At 34.5% G+C, this 15,503-nt stretch overlaps 1 protein-coding gene across 2 annotated transcripts in view; it reads left to right on the top strand.

The window, feature by feature from the left end:
- LOC150091823 (cysteine protease ATG4B-like) overlaps positions 1-10,320 on the top strand; it is a 73,345-nt gene extending 63,025 nt beyond the window's left edge. For both annotated transcript variants that reach the window (XM_090385834.1, XM_090385840.1), the window contains 2 exons: positions 2,187-2,283; positions 9,895-10,320. In XM_090385834.1, coding sequence (XP_090241960.1) covers positions 2,187-2,283; positions 9,895-9,959 — 162 coding nt within the window. In that variant the 3' untranslated portion in view covers positions 9,960-10,320. The remainder of the gene's footprint in view (positions 1-2,186; positions 2,284-9,894) is intronic.
- Positions 10,321-15,503: the final 5,183 nt, after the last annotated feature.

The raw sequence follows: 15,503 nt of genomic DNA, 5'->3' as shown, positions 1-15,503 counted from the left end.
TTATCTGCAAATTCTTAATGCACGAATGATCACTGCTGATAACCAGATCAAGAGTATTACCCTCTCTTGTTGCCTCTTGAACATGCTGCAGCAGAAAACAATCATCCAATAAATCCACAAAAGTCTTACTAGTGTGAGTGACCAACCCACAAGTTCCAGTCAATATCTGGGAAGTTAAAATCCCCCATTATAAGACAGTGTGATTTACTAGCCCACTCTATTTCTCTGTACAATTGTTCACTATACTCATTCAAGTCATTAGGCCTATAACACACTGCTAATGCGCCATAAAACTCTAAAACAAACAAACAGCCTATAACACACTCCTACTCTTATTTTTGCTTTCGCAGTGCTTATGTCACACCAAACTGACTCAACTGTGCACTGTTCATCTATATCAACTGGATGCACTTCTTTTGATTTTGTTTTTCTTAATTAACAACGACACCTCCTCCCTTCCTATCCTGAATGTAGATGCAAATGTAGATGTAGATGTCTATCCTGAATGTAGATTTGGGGAGTACAATGTGTACAATGTACACATTGTACTCCCCAAATTCTAATTCTGCATTCCTAATATTAGTGTGATACCACGTCTCTGATATCCCAACAATATCCGCCTTTGAAGTCTTGACCAAATTCATCAAATATATTTACTATACTTCTAGCATTGGTATACATGCACCTATTCCTATTCCCCCTGACGCATCCCATATACCCACCTGTTTCACGATGATTTCCATCAGTCCCTGAAACCCGCAGCACCCATCGCTCCAGGTCGCTACTTATTCTAATAGAAGTTGTGCAAGAATCATCTTCACCTCTACCTGTGGCTACTTTTAACCTTTTAGTCTGTGAATCTCCCCAAGCTAGCAGTTTTCCGACCCACCTAACACTGCCTCGATAGCATCAGCAAATATTCTTGCACCCTTTCTATTTAAGTGTATCCCATCCCTGTAGAAGCAGTCTCTCCTATTAACAAGTATCTTATTTTATTATATGAAAGTATCTTATTTTATTATTCTCTTTGTGGGAAATAAACTTTACATTATGAATGCTCAGGGCCCCCGCCTGCATTACCACTTTTAAATTTAATTCGATTTCAGGTTAAAGCCCCATGACATGAGTTCTATAAAACATTATTGTATGAGTTAGAGGTAGCCTTAGTTTTCTTTTTGGCAGTTATGACCAAACTAAATTTGCAACGATATGCATCATTTCATAATTGTGAGGCACTTCACAAGTTTGCTTTGGTTTTTCACTATGCACTTTAAATAAAAAGCAATAACAATATACTTCTCCAACGGGAGAAGTATATTGTTATTTGTTTAAAATGTATGCCATTACTAATAGCACAATTTTGGTGGTAGTCAGCATGTCATCCATAGGTAAGTGTGTACTATGAATGGCAGTCCAATGATTATCTGCCAGTGAGGCATAATAATCATCGAAACTATGGCATGTAATGGCCATTTGTTATGTACAATTTAAATAAATTTTAACATACTGAGGAAACTTCTGATGAAGTACCTCCACAATATTACATTGATACAGTTCATAGCAAACTCTGTTTGCTCATAGTACAAAAGTACAGTAATACAGTAAAGGCCCCCAGGCATTATACATATCCATATGTTTGTTTTGTGTATGTTAACAGGTAAATTTACATGTGGTGTGGGCTTAAAACCCAGAATAACTCATGGGAAGAACTCTGCCTGAGATTTGTTAATTACAGCCTCAAGTGAAGAAGAGGACTTTAGAAATTCCTCCACTCAGCAATGGGACTCAAACCCAAACCACTCTAAATGAGTGGCAAGTAGCAAAACCACTATATTGTCATAAAGACTGTACTGTATTACATTACAAAACTGAGGCTATTGCCTTACATTGTACGGTACTCCTCTATTAGCTAGATTAATATTTTCATAGAGTGATATTAATTAAACTCACTGAAACTTTTTATTACAAATTTAATACTTGTTAAGATTCTCTTAAAAATTATATTAATGAACCTAAAATGAATCAATGTTGGATCATTTAAGACATGGATGATTTTTATATTTTACAGTTTTGAAAATTTTTCATGTATACTCTCCTACAAATAATATGCTAAAATTTGAAATTTGTTTGTGTTGTATTATGTGTACCTACATATTGTATATTATTATTATTTTGCTTCCTTTTAGGTACTTGTAGATGGAGAGAAGCAACCATTCATTGAAATTGTACAAGAGAGGCCTTCACATCTTATGCCTTTCAATTCTGATGTCTTAGACAGTTCAGGTTAGTGATGAGACATTTTTATTGTTTTACTATGCTTGAAACACTAATCTGTGGTAGAATGTATCATGGTGTAAATCAGCCATTTAAATGTGCCTTATTTCAAAAGATATTTTAATTAAATCAGCAGAACCTGACTTGGAAGTTGTTGTGGGTTTCCTAGACAGTCACTCTACTGTATGGAGATTATTCCAGCTGAGAAAAGATTTATGCACCCTGTAAACCATGGACAGACATCATTTGGAAAGCTAAGGATTGATTTAGGCTATAGTTTAACCAAATACTTCATCCATTTAAAATTTATGAACTGAGTTCTCTACCAAAGATGTGTTCTAGCATTTTATCCTTAAACAAGATGGTGTATGTATGCACGTATACACACACACACACACACACACACACACACACACACACACACACACACATACAAAAAGAAGTTCCTTGGAACATTTCTGTGACTGGATGTGGTTATTCCTTCCCCTCTTCTTTCATATTTCCATGCAATCTCCAACTACATCTTTTTTTTTTTTTCCTTACCAGGAGCTATAAAAATGGTAATCAGCAGTACAGAACTTGGAGAAACGGAGACCACAGTTATTAAGATCAGTGGTGGCCTACCTGATATGTGCTTGTGAGGATTGTTTTTCTCTCATTATGATTGATGAACCAGTGCATAAAAATAAAATATTTAAATATATTTTATTTTTATGCACATACTCTAGAAATTCACAAAGATTAATTTGTGCTATGATGTGTACTACAACCCTTGAACATCATACCAAATAGCAGAATTATAGGCAACAACCTACCAGTATTAAAATCCTTACAGAATAACATTTCCAGTATACAAACTTTTAACTTACATAGTTTGTTTACCAGTATTAACCAAACCAAGCTAAAAACAGTGCTTAAAGATATACAGGCAGAATATAACTTGCAATACCACCTACCGACCAACTTAATGAACCTATGTATCTCCAATAACTTTGTATATGATGGAAAGACTGTATATCAACAAATTAATGGAACACCTATGGGAAGTCATGCTTCATGCATAATAGTAAACCTATATCTATATTAGTCTGAAACCTCATTTCCACAGGAACTTAACATCTACAGATATATAGATGACTTCACAGTAATTAACTGCCCAAACTTCATCATGAATATGGACACTTATGCCCCAATGAGCTCAAACTAGAAAAAACAAACAACAAAGCTACCATCAACCTGTACAACAAACGTGATGCATTTAATTTTAAAACAGTGGCATTCCAATATATCTAAAGAAGTGCATGCCAATGTTATACTAGTGCAAAGCATCAGGTTAGCAACCATCTGCTACCACTTCTTTTTAATTCTGTAAAGCCCTTAACATTGTCAAACATAAAAATCTATGTGCCATCAATACAGACAACATAATCAGCAATAATTGATGACAAAAGCCCATATCCACCAAGTTTGTAAATAGTGTATAAATAATGCACTTGGCCTCTGTGGTGTCTTACAACTTAGAAAACTTGTACCCACCAATTGGCCAATTACAGTGTATTAACCATATATATATTTATACTTGTTTTAACTTTAATTTTCATTATCTATCTGTCATGTTAATATCCTTTTTCTATCTTACTCACACAACTGACCTTAAATACATGATGTACACACTCCCAGACATTCATCCAGGGTCCTATCTATAGGGACGGGATTTGCAACCCCAAACTACCCGAGCCCATCTATATACCTCTACTTCATTCACCTTTCTGCTTTCCTTGTTCCTACTTCTTGTCCTGTGAGCCATTAGTCTTATGAATGCAATAGCTGGATACTTACCATCTTCCTTTACCCAATCTATTTTTCACCTTAACAAAGTTTAGCAGCTTTTCACCGCTATTTTGTAAGCTATTATATCTCTCAACTATCCTGGGCAGTTTGTGAACCATGTATTCAACAGCATTCATCATCACATATATCGTTTCAATTTATACATCCAGCTAGCTTACAGACACTACCAATTATTTACTATTTTTTCACCCCCGATTTCTAACGCTTGGAACTGCTAGTGAACGTATACATAAATATACTGGCACGCTGCCATCGGTCATTTTCAGCCTTACAAGGTAATGGTAAGTTCCTTTCTTCTTGCCTATTCCTACATTTGGATATCATTACTTTAGTTTTTCAATCCTTTTGCTTGCTTCTGTAAGGTCATCCATGATCCATATGCCCTACTAATAATAATTATAATTACATTTATTGGCACAATTTATTAGACCTTATTCTAGCCGCAAAATTTCAAATTTCATGCTTAACACGTGTCTACAGCACACGTGCACCGTAGCATACAGAACATGTCAGAAACAGAAGCAAGTACAGTAAACCCCCGCTATTCGCGGGGGTTATGTTCCTGAGAAATGCCGCAAATACTGAGTTATGGCTCCCATAGTAATAAAGGGGTTCCGTTCCAAAGTATGAAATATATAAGAAAAACTAGTGTAAAATTTTGTCTATGTATGTATTATATGTACTCTCATAATATGACTATGTACATAGACAGTACATAGTGAAATTGAAAGCAATATGGCATCGAAATGAAAATAAGGAAGAATTTAATATTAAATGTAATATTTATTAGAAATTTCAAACAAATCTTTCAAACCAGCGCCTTTGCTAGCTAAAAAACTTATCCCGCCAGTGCTATCACCAGTTTTGCTAAAGTGTTGATAAAGGAGTTTTGCCTTTTCACGAATGATGAGTGAACTTAACAGAATTTTATTTTGAGTTCTGTCTTCTATCCACAGATTTCAAGCCTTTTCCATTTTTTTCTAATTTAACATCACGAGTTACAGAGCAAATTTTTGAAGTAATTAGCGCGTTTTCATGGACACTACGTCGGATTTTTTCTTCCTATTTCTTGATTGATCGTATCGTTGACTCATTGATTTTATAATGTTTTGCCACTGAGGAGACACTTTCACCATTAGAAATTTTATCTAATAACTCAAGTTTATTCGCTAATGTCATCACCTTCTTTGATCTTTTCACATTTCCCTTGTTATTCGTAGCCATATTTTTGTGTGGGTTAGAAAGAACTTGTCCACAATAAAGTCACTTTCTGCCATTAACACACTCAAAAAAGTCTGTTTTACATTGCAAAACGGTAGATTTATCACTTTTGTAGCATATAAATTGATAAATTTATTCAATTTGATAAATTGATAAATTTATTCAATTTATAAGCATATAAATTAAAAGCAAATGACGAAACCTTCCATGACAAGAGCATAACACATATTGAACAAGGATTAGCGAGAAACATCCACGCTCGCAATTTTGTGACCCCTCCCCCCCCACCCACCGAGGAGCTGTTTTGACCGGTGAAGATAATTTTAGCCACGCCCATGTTTTTTTATGGCGGTAAATGTTCACGGCGCTTTAAAATTCACATTTTTTTTAGGTTTCATTTTATATTAAATCAGCGACCGCGAATAGCGGGGGTTTACTGTACATTGCCATCTTTCTCATAATTTCGGTGGATGACCTCTGACAAAGACACTGAAATTGTGAAAAACACTGCAAGTAGTCTTATTTTGGTTGCTTTTTCATATCTTATTTTAATTTTTTGCCAACTATCTGTCTCTTTTTCAAATCTTACTTGTTCACTTCATCTTACAATATATTGCTACATTTCTTATCTATTTCATTGAATTCACACTTCTCGTGTATACTGTATATTCAGTAGGATTAAACGAAATATCTTCTTCACACCTTATTCATACCATAAAATATATATACATTATGGCTGTAGGGTACGTCTGCTTATGAATCAGTGTCCCTGATCCATAATTAATGTTATCTTCCTTTTCACTACAATTATGCTCCACCCCCTACTCTTACATATTTTCTTAATGCTATTATATATATATATATATATATATGCAGTGCAACATAGCACCTGTGGCAAGTGCTTCACTTGCTTATGGGATTTAGGTTCTTTCTTTCCTACTTCATCAGCAACCAAGCTTCATTATGTCTAAACTTAACATTTCACATATTAGGTCATATTCACATGCAGTAACACAGGGTCACCACTTTCAAGCCTTTATTCTAGAAGTTTCTTATACTGGTTCTACTATTTTATTTTATTTATCCATAGCAAGGTTCACATGTGGTTTTTAGCTTGGGTATGGTAAGTCAACTCATAACTTTTGATTTTATCTCATTAGTTTTCTGTGGGGTCAACAATAATCAACGTACACTATGCATATATTTTATAACATATATTTTTTTTATATAAAATTAAAGTATATTAGCATTAGTTGACGCATATGATGCAAGAAAGCAAGCTTATACAACATCAGCCAAAATAAAAAAAATTCCCATTTCACCCATCCAGTCACTCCAAATGTTTGTCTAGTTCAGCCTTAAATTTATTTAAGCTATCAGCTTCCACAACAACAGATGGAAGTTTGTTCCAGCAATCAACTACCCACTGGCCAAAGGCAAATTTCTGCACATCTATTCTACAACTGTCTTTCCTCAATTTGAATCTATGCCCCCTCAGGTCCTTAGTCTGAGCAAGCAGAAGTATCCCATCAGCATGCTCAAACCATTCAAGGCCTTATATGCTGCAATCAGATCATTTTGCAGGCGCCTAGTCTCTAGATGCTGCAACTTGCAGAACTTAAAAGCTTCTCTTGCTAAGAGCACCCCTTTGTTCATCTCACCAATCTTGTTGTCCTTCTTTGTATTCGTTCTAGCAACTCTACATCCTTCCTAAAATGAGGCCTCCAGACCTGTACACAGTACTCAAGGTGTGGCCTGACCATTGCCTTGTATAACGGGATAATCACCTCCCTGTCCATGCTAGAAAAATTCCTGTATATCGTTGACAAGACTTTATCACCTGCTCTGGCAGCCCGTCTGCACTGCTCAGAGAACTTCATATCTGACTGCACAATTACCCCCAGGTTCTTTTCTCATTCTCCACTACCCAGAGTGTAATACCACCCAGTTGGTACGTTACTCTGGGGTTACTGCTACCCATATGCAGTACTTTACATTTGTCAATGTTAAACTTCAGTTGCCACCTCTCAGCCCATCTGCTCAACTTTTCTAGATTCTGTTGCAGTAGTGTACTAACATTACTGTCATTAACAACCCTGCCAACATTCATATTGTCTGCAAACTTAGACATTAACCCTGATACACCTTCATCAATATCATTGATAAATACCGAAAAAAACAATGGGCCCAGCACAGAACCCTGGGGGGGACTCCAATAATAACATTAGTCCACGTAGAGCAGTGTCCATTTATTACCACTCTCTGCCGTCTCCCATTCAACCATCCCTTTATTTATTGCAGAAACTTGCACTTAATGCCATATGCTCCAATCTGTACAGTGTCTTCCATGTGCAACAGTATCAAAAGCTTTCCTGCAGTCCAAGTATATAATTTCAAAATTATTTTTTGCATCCAGTTCCTTTTTGACCACATCATGGTATCCAATCAGATTGGTCAGACAAGACTTCCCCTTAACAAACCCATGCTGTGTCTGAACTGTTACTGCAGTCTTGTCTAGGTGGTCCTACATCACTTCTTTAACCAGTTAATCCATTATTTTCCCCAGAACAGAAGTTAAACTAACAGGTCTATAATTATTTGTGCCACCCTTTGAACCCCTTTGTGAATTGGGGATACATTTGCACATCTCCAGTCCATGAGGACCTCCCTTGAATCTAAGGCTAAGGGTTTGCTTACTTCCCTCGCTGCCTCCTTCAACGTAACTGAAGATTCCATTCGTCCTAGGTGCATTTTTTATGTTTCAACTTCAACAATTTCTCTTCCACTTGGCTCTCTGTTATTACAAAATCATTTAGCTCCCTATTAGAGTTTGGTAAACTTCCATCCTCCTCCTCTTTACAGAATTCCTCATGTGTGAATGTAGATGCAAAATACTCATTCAGTTTTTCAGCTATCTGATTCAGGATCATCAACAGTCAAACCACCACCATCAAGTGGACCAATCTGATTCATTCCCTTCCTTCTACAGTTTACATAAGTAAATATGTATTAGTACATAACCTTTAGGCTCAATTAAGATATTGGTAATGCCATACTGCATATTGCTTATCACAGAAACAGAGACCCTGATCATTATTTTTCCTTTCAGTCTGGGTGGATGGTACTTGATCCATCCAGATTGTAGATGTTCAAAAACAAATATTTTATATTATCCTGTATATATTTTTAACAATCTCTAACATGAATTTTAAAATATGTATTCTATAGATTTAACTAAATGTGTCTCAGTTATTCACTACTCTTTGCCAATACGTATAATCTGAAATATCTGTGTGTATATAAACTGCCCTGCCATTAATATCTGGACACCTCTCCATGAATGGGGAAACGGGTCCCCGCGTCACAGGACCTGCTATAAATATGCACACTGAGCTTTGAACAGACAATTGCAAAAGTGGGCATGCAAGATGACACGTTCAACAGAATTGATCACCTCAACAAATGCTAGACACCAATTAACATGGTGTAAGGAGTGCAATCTGGACTGTTAGAGCAGTGAAAAACAGTTCTATGGACAGATGAGTCGAGGTTTGCACTTTACCAGTGTGATGGCCATTCCTGGGTGTGGTGAATGCCAGAGGAACAGTTCCTTCCTGATTGTATCCTCCCAACAATGAAGTTTGGTGGAGGTAGTGTCATGGTATGGAGCTCCTTTCATGGTTTGGCTTTGACCCATTAGTCGTTATCGACAAAACCACGAATGCTGTTGCAATACCAGGACAGCCTGGACAATTATGCACTTCCAATGTTATGGCAATACTTTGGGAAAGCCCATAGGTTTGAGACATGCATCCAGTCTATGGAAAAGTTGGATTTGCCAGCCTAGAGTTCTGATCTGAACCCTATCAAGCATCTTTGGGGTGTACTGGATCATTGGATACTTGCATGTCGCAATCGCCCAAAGAACAAGGCCAAACTGGTGGCTGGGTTAAAGGCCAAGTGGAGGAACATATCACTTGACATTTATAAAAAGTTGGTTGAGAGTATGCCATGAAGATTGAAGGCCATCATAAAAGCAAAAGGTTCCAGCACAAAATATTAAACGATACAGTAAAACTTTTTTTTTTTTTTTTTTTGTCTAAAGGCAGGGTAGTGTATATGAGATTACATTCCAGCTTAACCTATTTTTTATGAAAAACCTATTTTTTTGCAATGCAGTGTAAGTGTACATTTTTTGTCTTTCGTGCTGTGATATTGCCAAAGTTGCCATAATGCTGCCCGAGAACAATAGCCTGACATAGCCGAGTGGTTAAAATGCAAGTGCAGTTAAATGTATAATTTGCTATGGCACTAGATTACGTTGATCTAGTCAGTTTTTGAATTTCAGTTATATGATTATTATACGATTATAATACCAAAGTCAGTTATTATAAGATTGTATTGTAATTAAGATTTTTTTTAATAAGTTTAATTTTCCCCACTTTAACCTAAAAAAATAGAGAAAATAATTAATATTAATTATACATTGTAATTAAATATGAATAAAAATCTCGACTACTCAAACACTTTTGTTTCTTATTAATATAGATTTTGTTGAACACAGAGAAGACAGAAATTGTGATACTTCAGATGAAGAATTTGAAATACTTTGATTCTGGTGTTGAAAATTTGTGTTGATTAATTTTCAAAATATGTTAATATGGTGTCACAAGTCAAAACTATACAGACTGCATGTGTGGATAATGCACGAGCTACTGGTGACAGAGCTTTTGTAACTCAGTGTGAGCCTTTACAACTTCATTGTGATATTGCACAATGAAATGTGAATCCAGTGAGGGACGAGAACACTGAGCAAGTTAATATTTTATGAAATGCCATGGATCAGCCTTTTACTATAAAAACCTCTTCTGTCTTTAAAGCCTGTTTTATCTATTCATGGGGAAATTAGAGATGATGAAACTAATTGTGTAATCAGCTAATAAGTGATATGCTGTTGGATCTTGGAGCAAGTATTAGCAGGATATTTTAAATTATTATTTTTAGATTTTTAAATATTTTATATTTGTACAGATAAACCTTGAATTTTAATTATGTTTCCCTGAATTTGGAATTTAAAAAAAAATGCTATTTTTATGTTTGATAGCCTAAACATGTAATAAGCTTTTCTCAAGATGAGCTACATTTACTGTAAAAAAAAAAGAAAAAGGAAAAAAAGTTAATAAAACTAATAACTAGTTGCTATTGTTCTGAGTTATCAAATAAGTTGTTTTGTTTAATAGGCCTGCATTTAGTCCTCTTCATACTGTAATCATTTTAGACACTCGATTTAAAAAAACTCCTAGTTGTCTGTGTATATACATCTCAGTTATTCAATCAATTTAAAAACTTCAGTACATTTAGAACAGAGGCCTGAATCTCTGGGTTGCTCCGCATTAGCAATACCTACCTAATATCTCTTGGCAACAACACCAGACATGGTCAGGCGGATGGCCATAGCATTGAATCTCCTTTTCCAGTAGATTCCAAATGTGTTCAATTGGGTTGAGATCGGTTAAAGTTGGGTGGCCATGGCAGGATGAAGAATTTGCCATTATCCTGAAACCAGTTAGCATGGTGCATTGTCTTGTTGATAGCTGCCCGAGTTGTCTAGATACGCTGTCATCATGAAGGGATGTACTTGGCCAGTGACAATAGGAAGGTAGGCACTCCATTAATGGTGATTGGGGGAACCCAGAGCATGCCACAAACAGTCCCCAAACCATAACACCACTGGCTCCAGCCTGCTGAATACCAACAGTGTGCATTGAGGGGTGCCATGGCCTGGAAAAATCTCTCAAAATCTGAACGGTAATATTTAGCCAAACTTTAACACCAAATTCAAAAATTTCATCCCAAATATGACAAAGTCCAGAAAACAAAGACTAAGCCTAAAATATTTTGAGGTGGGCCCTGGTGCCTTTTAAATGAAACAGTCCATGTATAAAATGTCCTAATAAGTCTGTTGCATTATTATTATTAGTGGTCATGGTGGCATAATGCCAGCAAACAAGCTTATAAAGCATCAGCCAGAAAAAAAAAACCACATCACCTGTCCATCCCCTCCAATTATTTTACTTCTTTCTTGAATTTATTCCAACTACCCACAACAGATTGAAGTTTGTTCCAACAATCAACCACCCACTGGCTAATGGTAAACCTCCACATGTCTATCCCCTAAACCATCTTTCCTCAATTTGAATTTATGCTCTCATGCGTGTAGTCTGAGCAAGAGGAAGGATGCTGTAAACACCTCATTCAAGTCACCTTGCAGTGTCTAGTCTTTAGACGGTGAAACTTACAGCTGAAGCCTTTCTTGCATAATATTGGTGGAGAACCAATAGCCGAAAAATTGTTTTAATGAACAATTCTTCATTGGTAAAACTTTTTTTTTTTTTTTTTCCGCCTAGTGACAAAAAATAATTTAATATTTTTAGTGATATATATAATGTACGTAAAATAATGATTTTATTTTTGCAAGTTTGTGTGCATCAGCTTGTAATTTGTTGTTGTTGGGCTTTAGGAGCATTGCTCCATATATATGGAGTAATATGGCCTTAAATTGCATGCGTTCTGTGGTCGATTTTCTGAATGAAAAACATGAATTTCCAATAAAAAAACCATGCTATCCTTGCCCGAGACTAACTCATCCATGATAGAAAAAGGCCCGTAAAAATTCCTCTCATTTTTTTTTTGTGATTTCTGCCATCGGTGCCCTTCTGCCAATCTCCTGAGGCACATTGCGCATCTTTGTACCTTAAGGTGCAGTCTCAGTAAAGTATTAATGAAAAATAAAAACAAATGAAATTTAACTATACAGATTTTATTATCATTGCTATTCACAAACTTTATATACACATAAATAACAATGGCAGTGATACTGAATTGGTTTTACTTATGTACAATTATGAATCCACTTAACAATGAAAATATGTTCACATGAAATTTGGCAACATCTATGAATAAAACTCGTGTACTTTCAATTTTCACATACCAAAGGTTGATACAAAAATAGTTAACATTGTTTGCATGATTACAAATTTCATTAAAACCTGTTTAGTTACATGAATTTTCAAATTTTATGAAGGTACAAAAAACATCTGTATACACAAGGAATTCATCCCATCCAAAAAAAAAAGTTCAAAGGTTCTCAAGAACATTTTTTCTATTGCTTTATAATTCAATATACATATATATGATACTTCCATATGTATGCAAAGTGCTTATTTCAATTTAAAAAAATTAAAAACAACATCTCAAATTCTCAGTGGACAACTGCTTAAAAAATCAACATTTTTAAAAAGAATTTCTTTCTGATACTCCCACAGACATTCAGGATCATTAAAATATATAAAGATTTATTTTAAAAAATTTTGCAATACAAAATGAAGCCTTCGTGATCAAATATCAGTTTGTGATTTATATCAAACTGCTGATGCAGCTATTCGGTAGTGGTGGGTTTTAGGAAACACCAAAAAAAAAATAAATAAATTTTTACCACTGATCATTAAGTTATAATTGTTTATATTTTGGTATCCCGCTCAAAAGCGTTACATAAATTTCTAACTGTAAAGGAAAGATCATGATCAGATGCATTTCTGCTTGCTAATTGGCTCAATTCCACAGTGTATGTACAACACAAACAGTGGAGAACAACTGTTTATGCACTTTCCTTTAAATCAAGCATTTGATGCTCTTTAAATGTTTTTTTTTTTTTTTTAAAACCCTTTCAGAGTGCGTTTGAAGAATAAAGTAAGCCCTGCATACAGGTTCCCATAATAATTAAAATATTTAATTTATGATTTTGTCTTTACTGTCCAGGACTAAATTAAAATTGTCAAAAATCAAATCAGAATTAAGGGAGGGGGGGGATTCTTAAATAAAAAAAACCATTGTTACTTTTATAATTTTTTATGTAATGATATTCTGTATCATCACATAGCACTTTTGACTCTTCAATTCTGGCTTTTGTAAGCCAAAACCGGGCAATTTTTAAAGCTTTCTGTCATATGCTGCCATCTATTATAAACTGTCTACATTAGAAATGCAGATGAGAGATGGCAGCACATACACAAAAATTTAAGACAATTCGTACATTAATAGATGTCCCACATAAAATGTAGAGGTATGATGGAGTAAGTCAAATCTAAATGTAATGTAGTCTAATCTACATTAAATGTAGATCAATGTACTTGCACCACATACAAAAAGTAAACCAGCAAACATACTCCTGAAGGGATTAAATAAACATTCAAAAAAAAAAAAAAACATTCTGTCAGCTGAGAATTTGGCACAAATCACATGCATTTTTTCTGGTTATTAAATGCTTCCAGAACAACTACAAGAAAGAGTAATACTCAATAGTAAATATATTTTTAAAATATACAAATTCAAGATGGATATGTGCATAGGTTTCACCATCGGTTTAGTGTTGACCAACTGTGATCAAGAGACATCAGATGGAAAAGGATCACCACTTAAAACAATTTTTGGATTTGTTCAGTTTACATAATTAATTGAATTCATCAATGTGAAAGAAAAATATTTCACTCATAAATGACAAAATTCTATGCATACACATATATACACACATACATATATCAGAAAAGTGCAATGAACAGTGATCAGAAGTTATGCTGATACAGTAAGAAACATATGCCCATAGGGCACAGAGAGAATAATTTGTCAGATACAAATATTTTAGGAATATATACATAGATCAAAGATATAGCCTCACTATTACCATATCCAAATCCGCATTAATTAGCAATGCAGAAAACTTTGGCATTAAACAGATGAAAAAAATTTACATAATGCACTGAGTAAATGCACAATTCATCTGACATTAATAGATAAAAGTGCTGGTGAAAAAGTTTGAATAAATAGTGGCTACCATTTCATTTTGCAGTTTTTAAATATAGTAAATGTATTTAACGAGTGTAAAACAAAAAATATTTAAATTATTTGCACAGAGCATTATAACATGATTTTGGGCAAACAAAGGCCATATTAAAACTGTTTTCTTGATTATACACAAATTGAGCTACAGTTTATAGAATGTATTAAGATTCGGCACTCTGTCAGTATTTATTCGATAAATCTGGATACCCAGATTTATCGAATGCACTTTCTCCGGATAAATATAAATCAGAACAGTCACCATATACATAAATATAAAACCAAGCATCGGGTCTATGAAAAAAAAAAAAAAAAAAAAAAAAAGCAATTCTAAGCTCATTATTAGGGGGGGGGGGAAGACAACTGGATACGAACGCTCATTCTGTGAAGTAATATGAATTTCCACTGAATATCCTGAGAAAGCAACAGCACCACTGGCATGTATAATAAAAGAACTCATCGCACGAATACTATTGAACGTTGTATAGGATTTAAATAAACTATATTTACATAAAAAGTTGGTCTTTGCATTGTTATTCACTGTGGAATACATTAATGTCGAACTTACTTTGCAAAAGAAAATAGTTTCCCAAGATTCACTTACAATTTACTTTAACAATATTGTGATAAGAAAAATGTGGGGGGGGGACTTAATTAATCATGCATTGTGAGCTCCAATTAATTGAGGCTGACACTGCATGACCTTCAAGAACAAAAAATGTAAAAGAAAAATAGCTTAGAATAAATTGTTTGGAATGATTTAAAATCTGTAATGAGCAGAAATGACCATAGATGCAATATGAACTGGGTAATAATGATTATGGTATATTGTCTATGATTAAGATTTAAATTTCTTTTTATGAAATCAGAGTTAGAGAATCAAGGACTAGAAAGACAGTAGCTGAGAAAAAAAAAAAATCAAAAAGAAGATTCAGAAACAGCATTGTTATTTTCTTAATCCTTTCATGAGTGGGTTGGCCAAACGTGTGGGTGGGCTCATAGTAGTAAATTTCATGAAATTTTCAAAAATTGTAAAAATTAAATCTTTGTACATAAATGATTTTCTTCTTTATTCACAAAATTTTACAAGGATATGATTCCCATTACAAGCATCCTTAAACATAATTTGTTCTTGTTTTGACTTGATGGCCCCAACATCAGAGTGAAATTACTGCCAAAAAAACAGAAGTTTAAAAAAAAAAAAAATTTGATGCACTAATATTCTTATCTTCTATATATAATTGCAGTTTTTGAAAAGATGG

The sequence above is a fragment of the Mastigoproctus giganteus genome, chromosome 1 (genome assembly GCF_048544385.1).
Source record: "Mastigoproctus giganteus isolate SK-2022 chromosome 1, ASM4854438v1, whole genome shotgun sequence".
NCBI classification, from domain to species: Eukaryota; Metazoa; Arthropoda; class Arachnida; order Uropygi; family Thelyphonidae; genus Mastigoproctus; species Mastigoproctus giganteus.
Note: the sequence above shows the minus strand (reverse complement) of the source record. Positions and strands in the feature narration are given on the sequence as shown.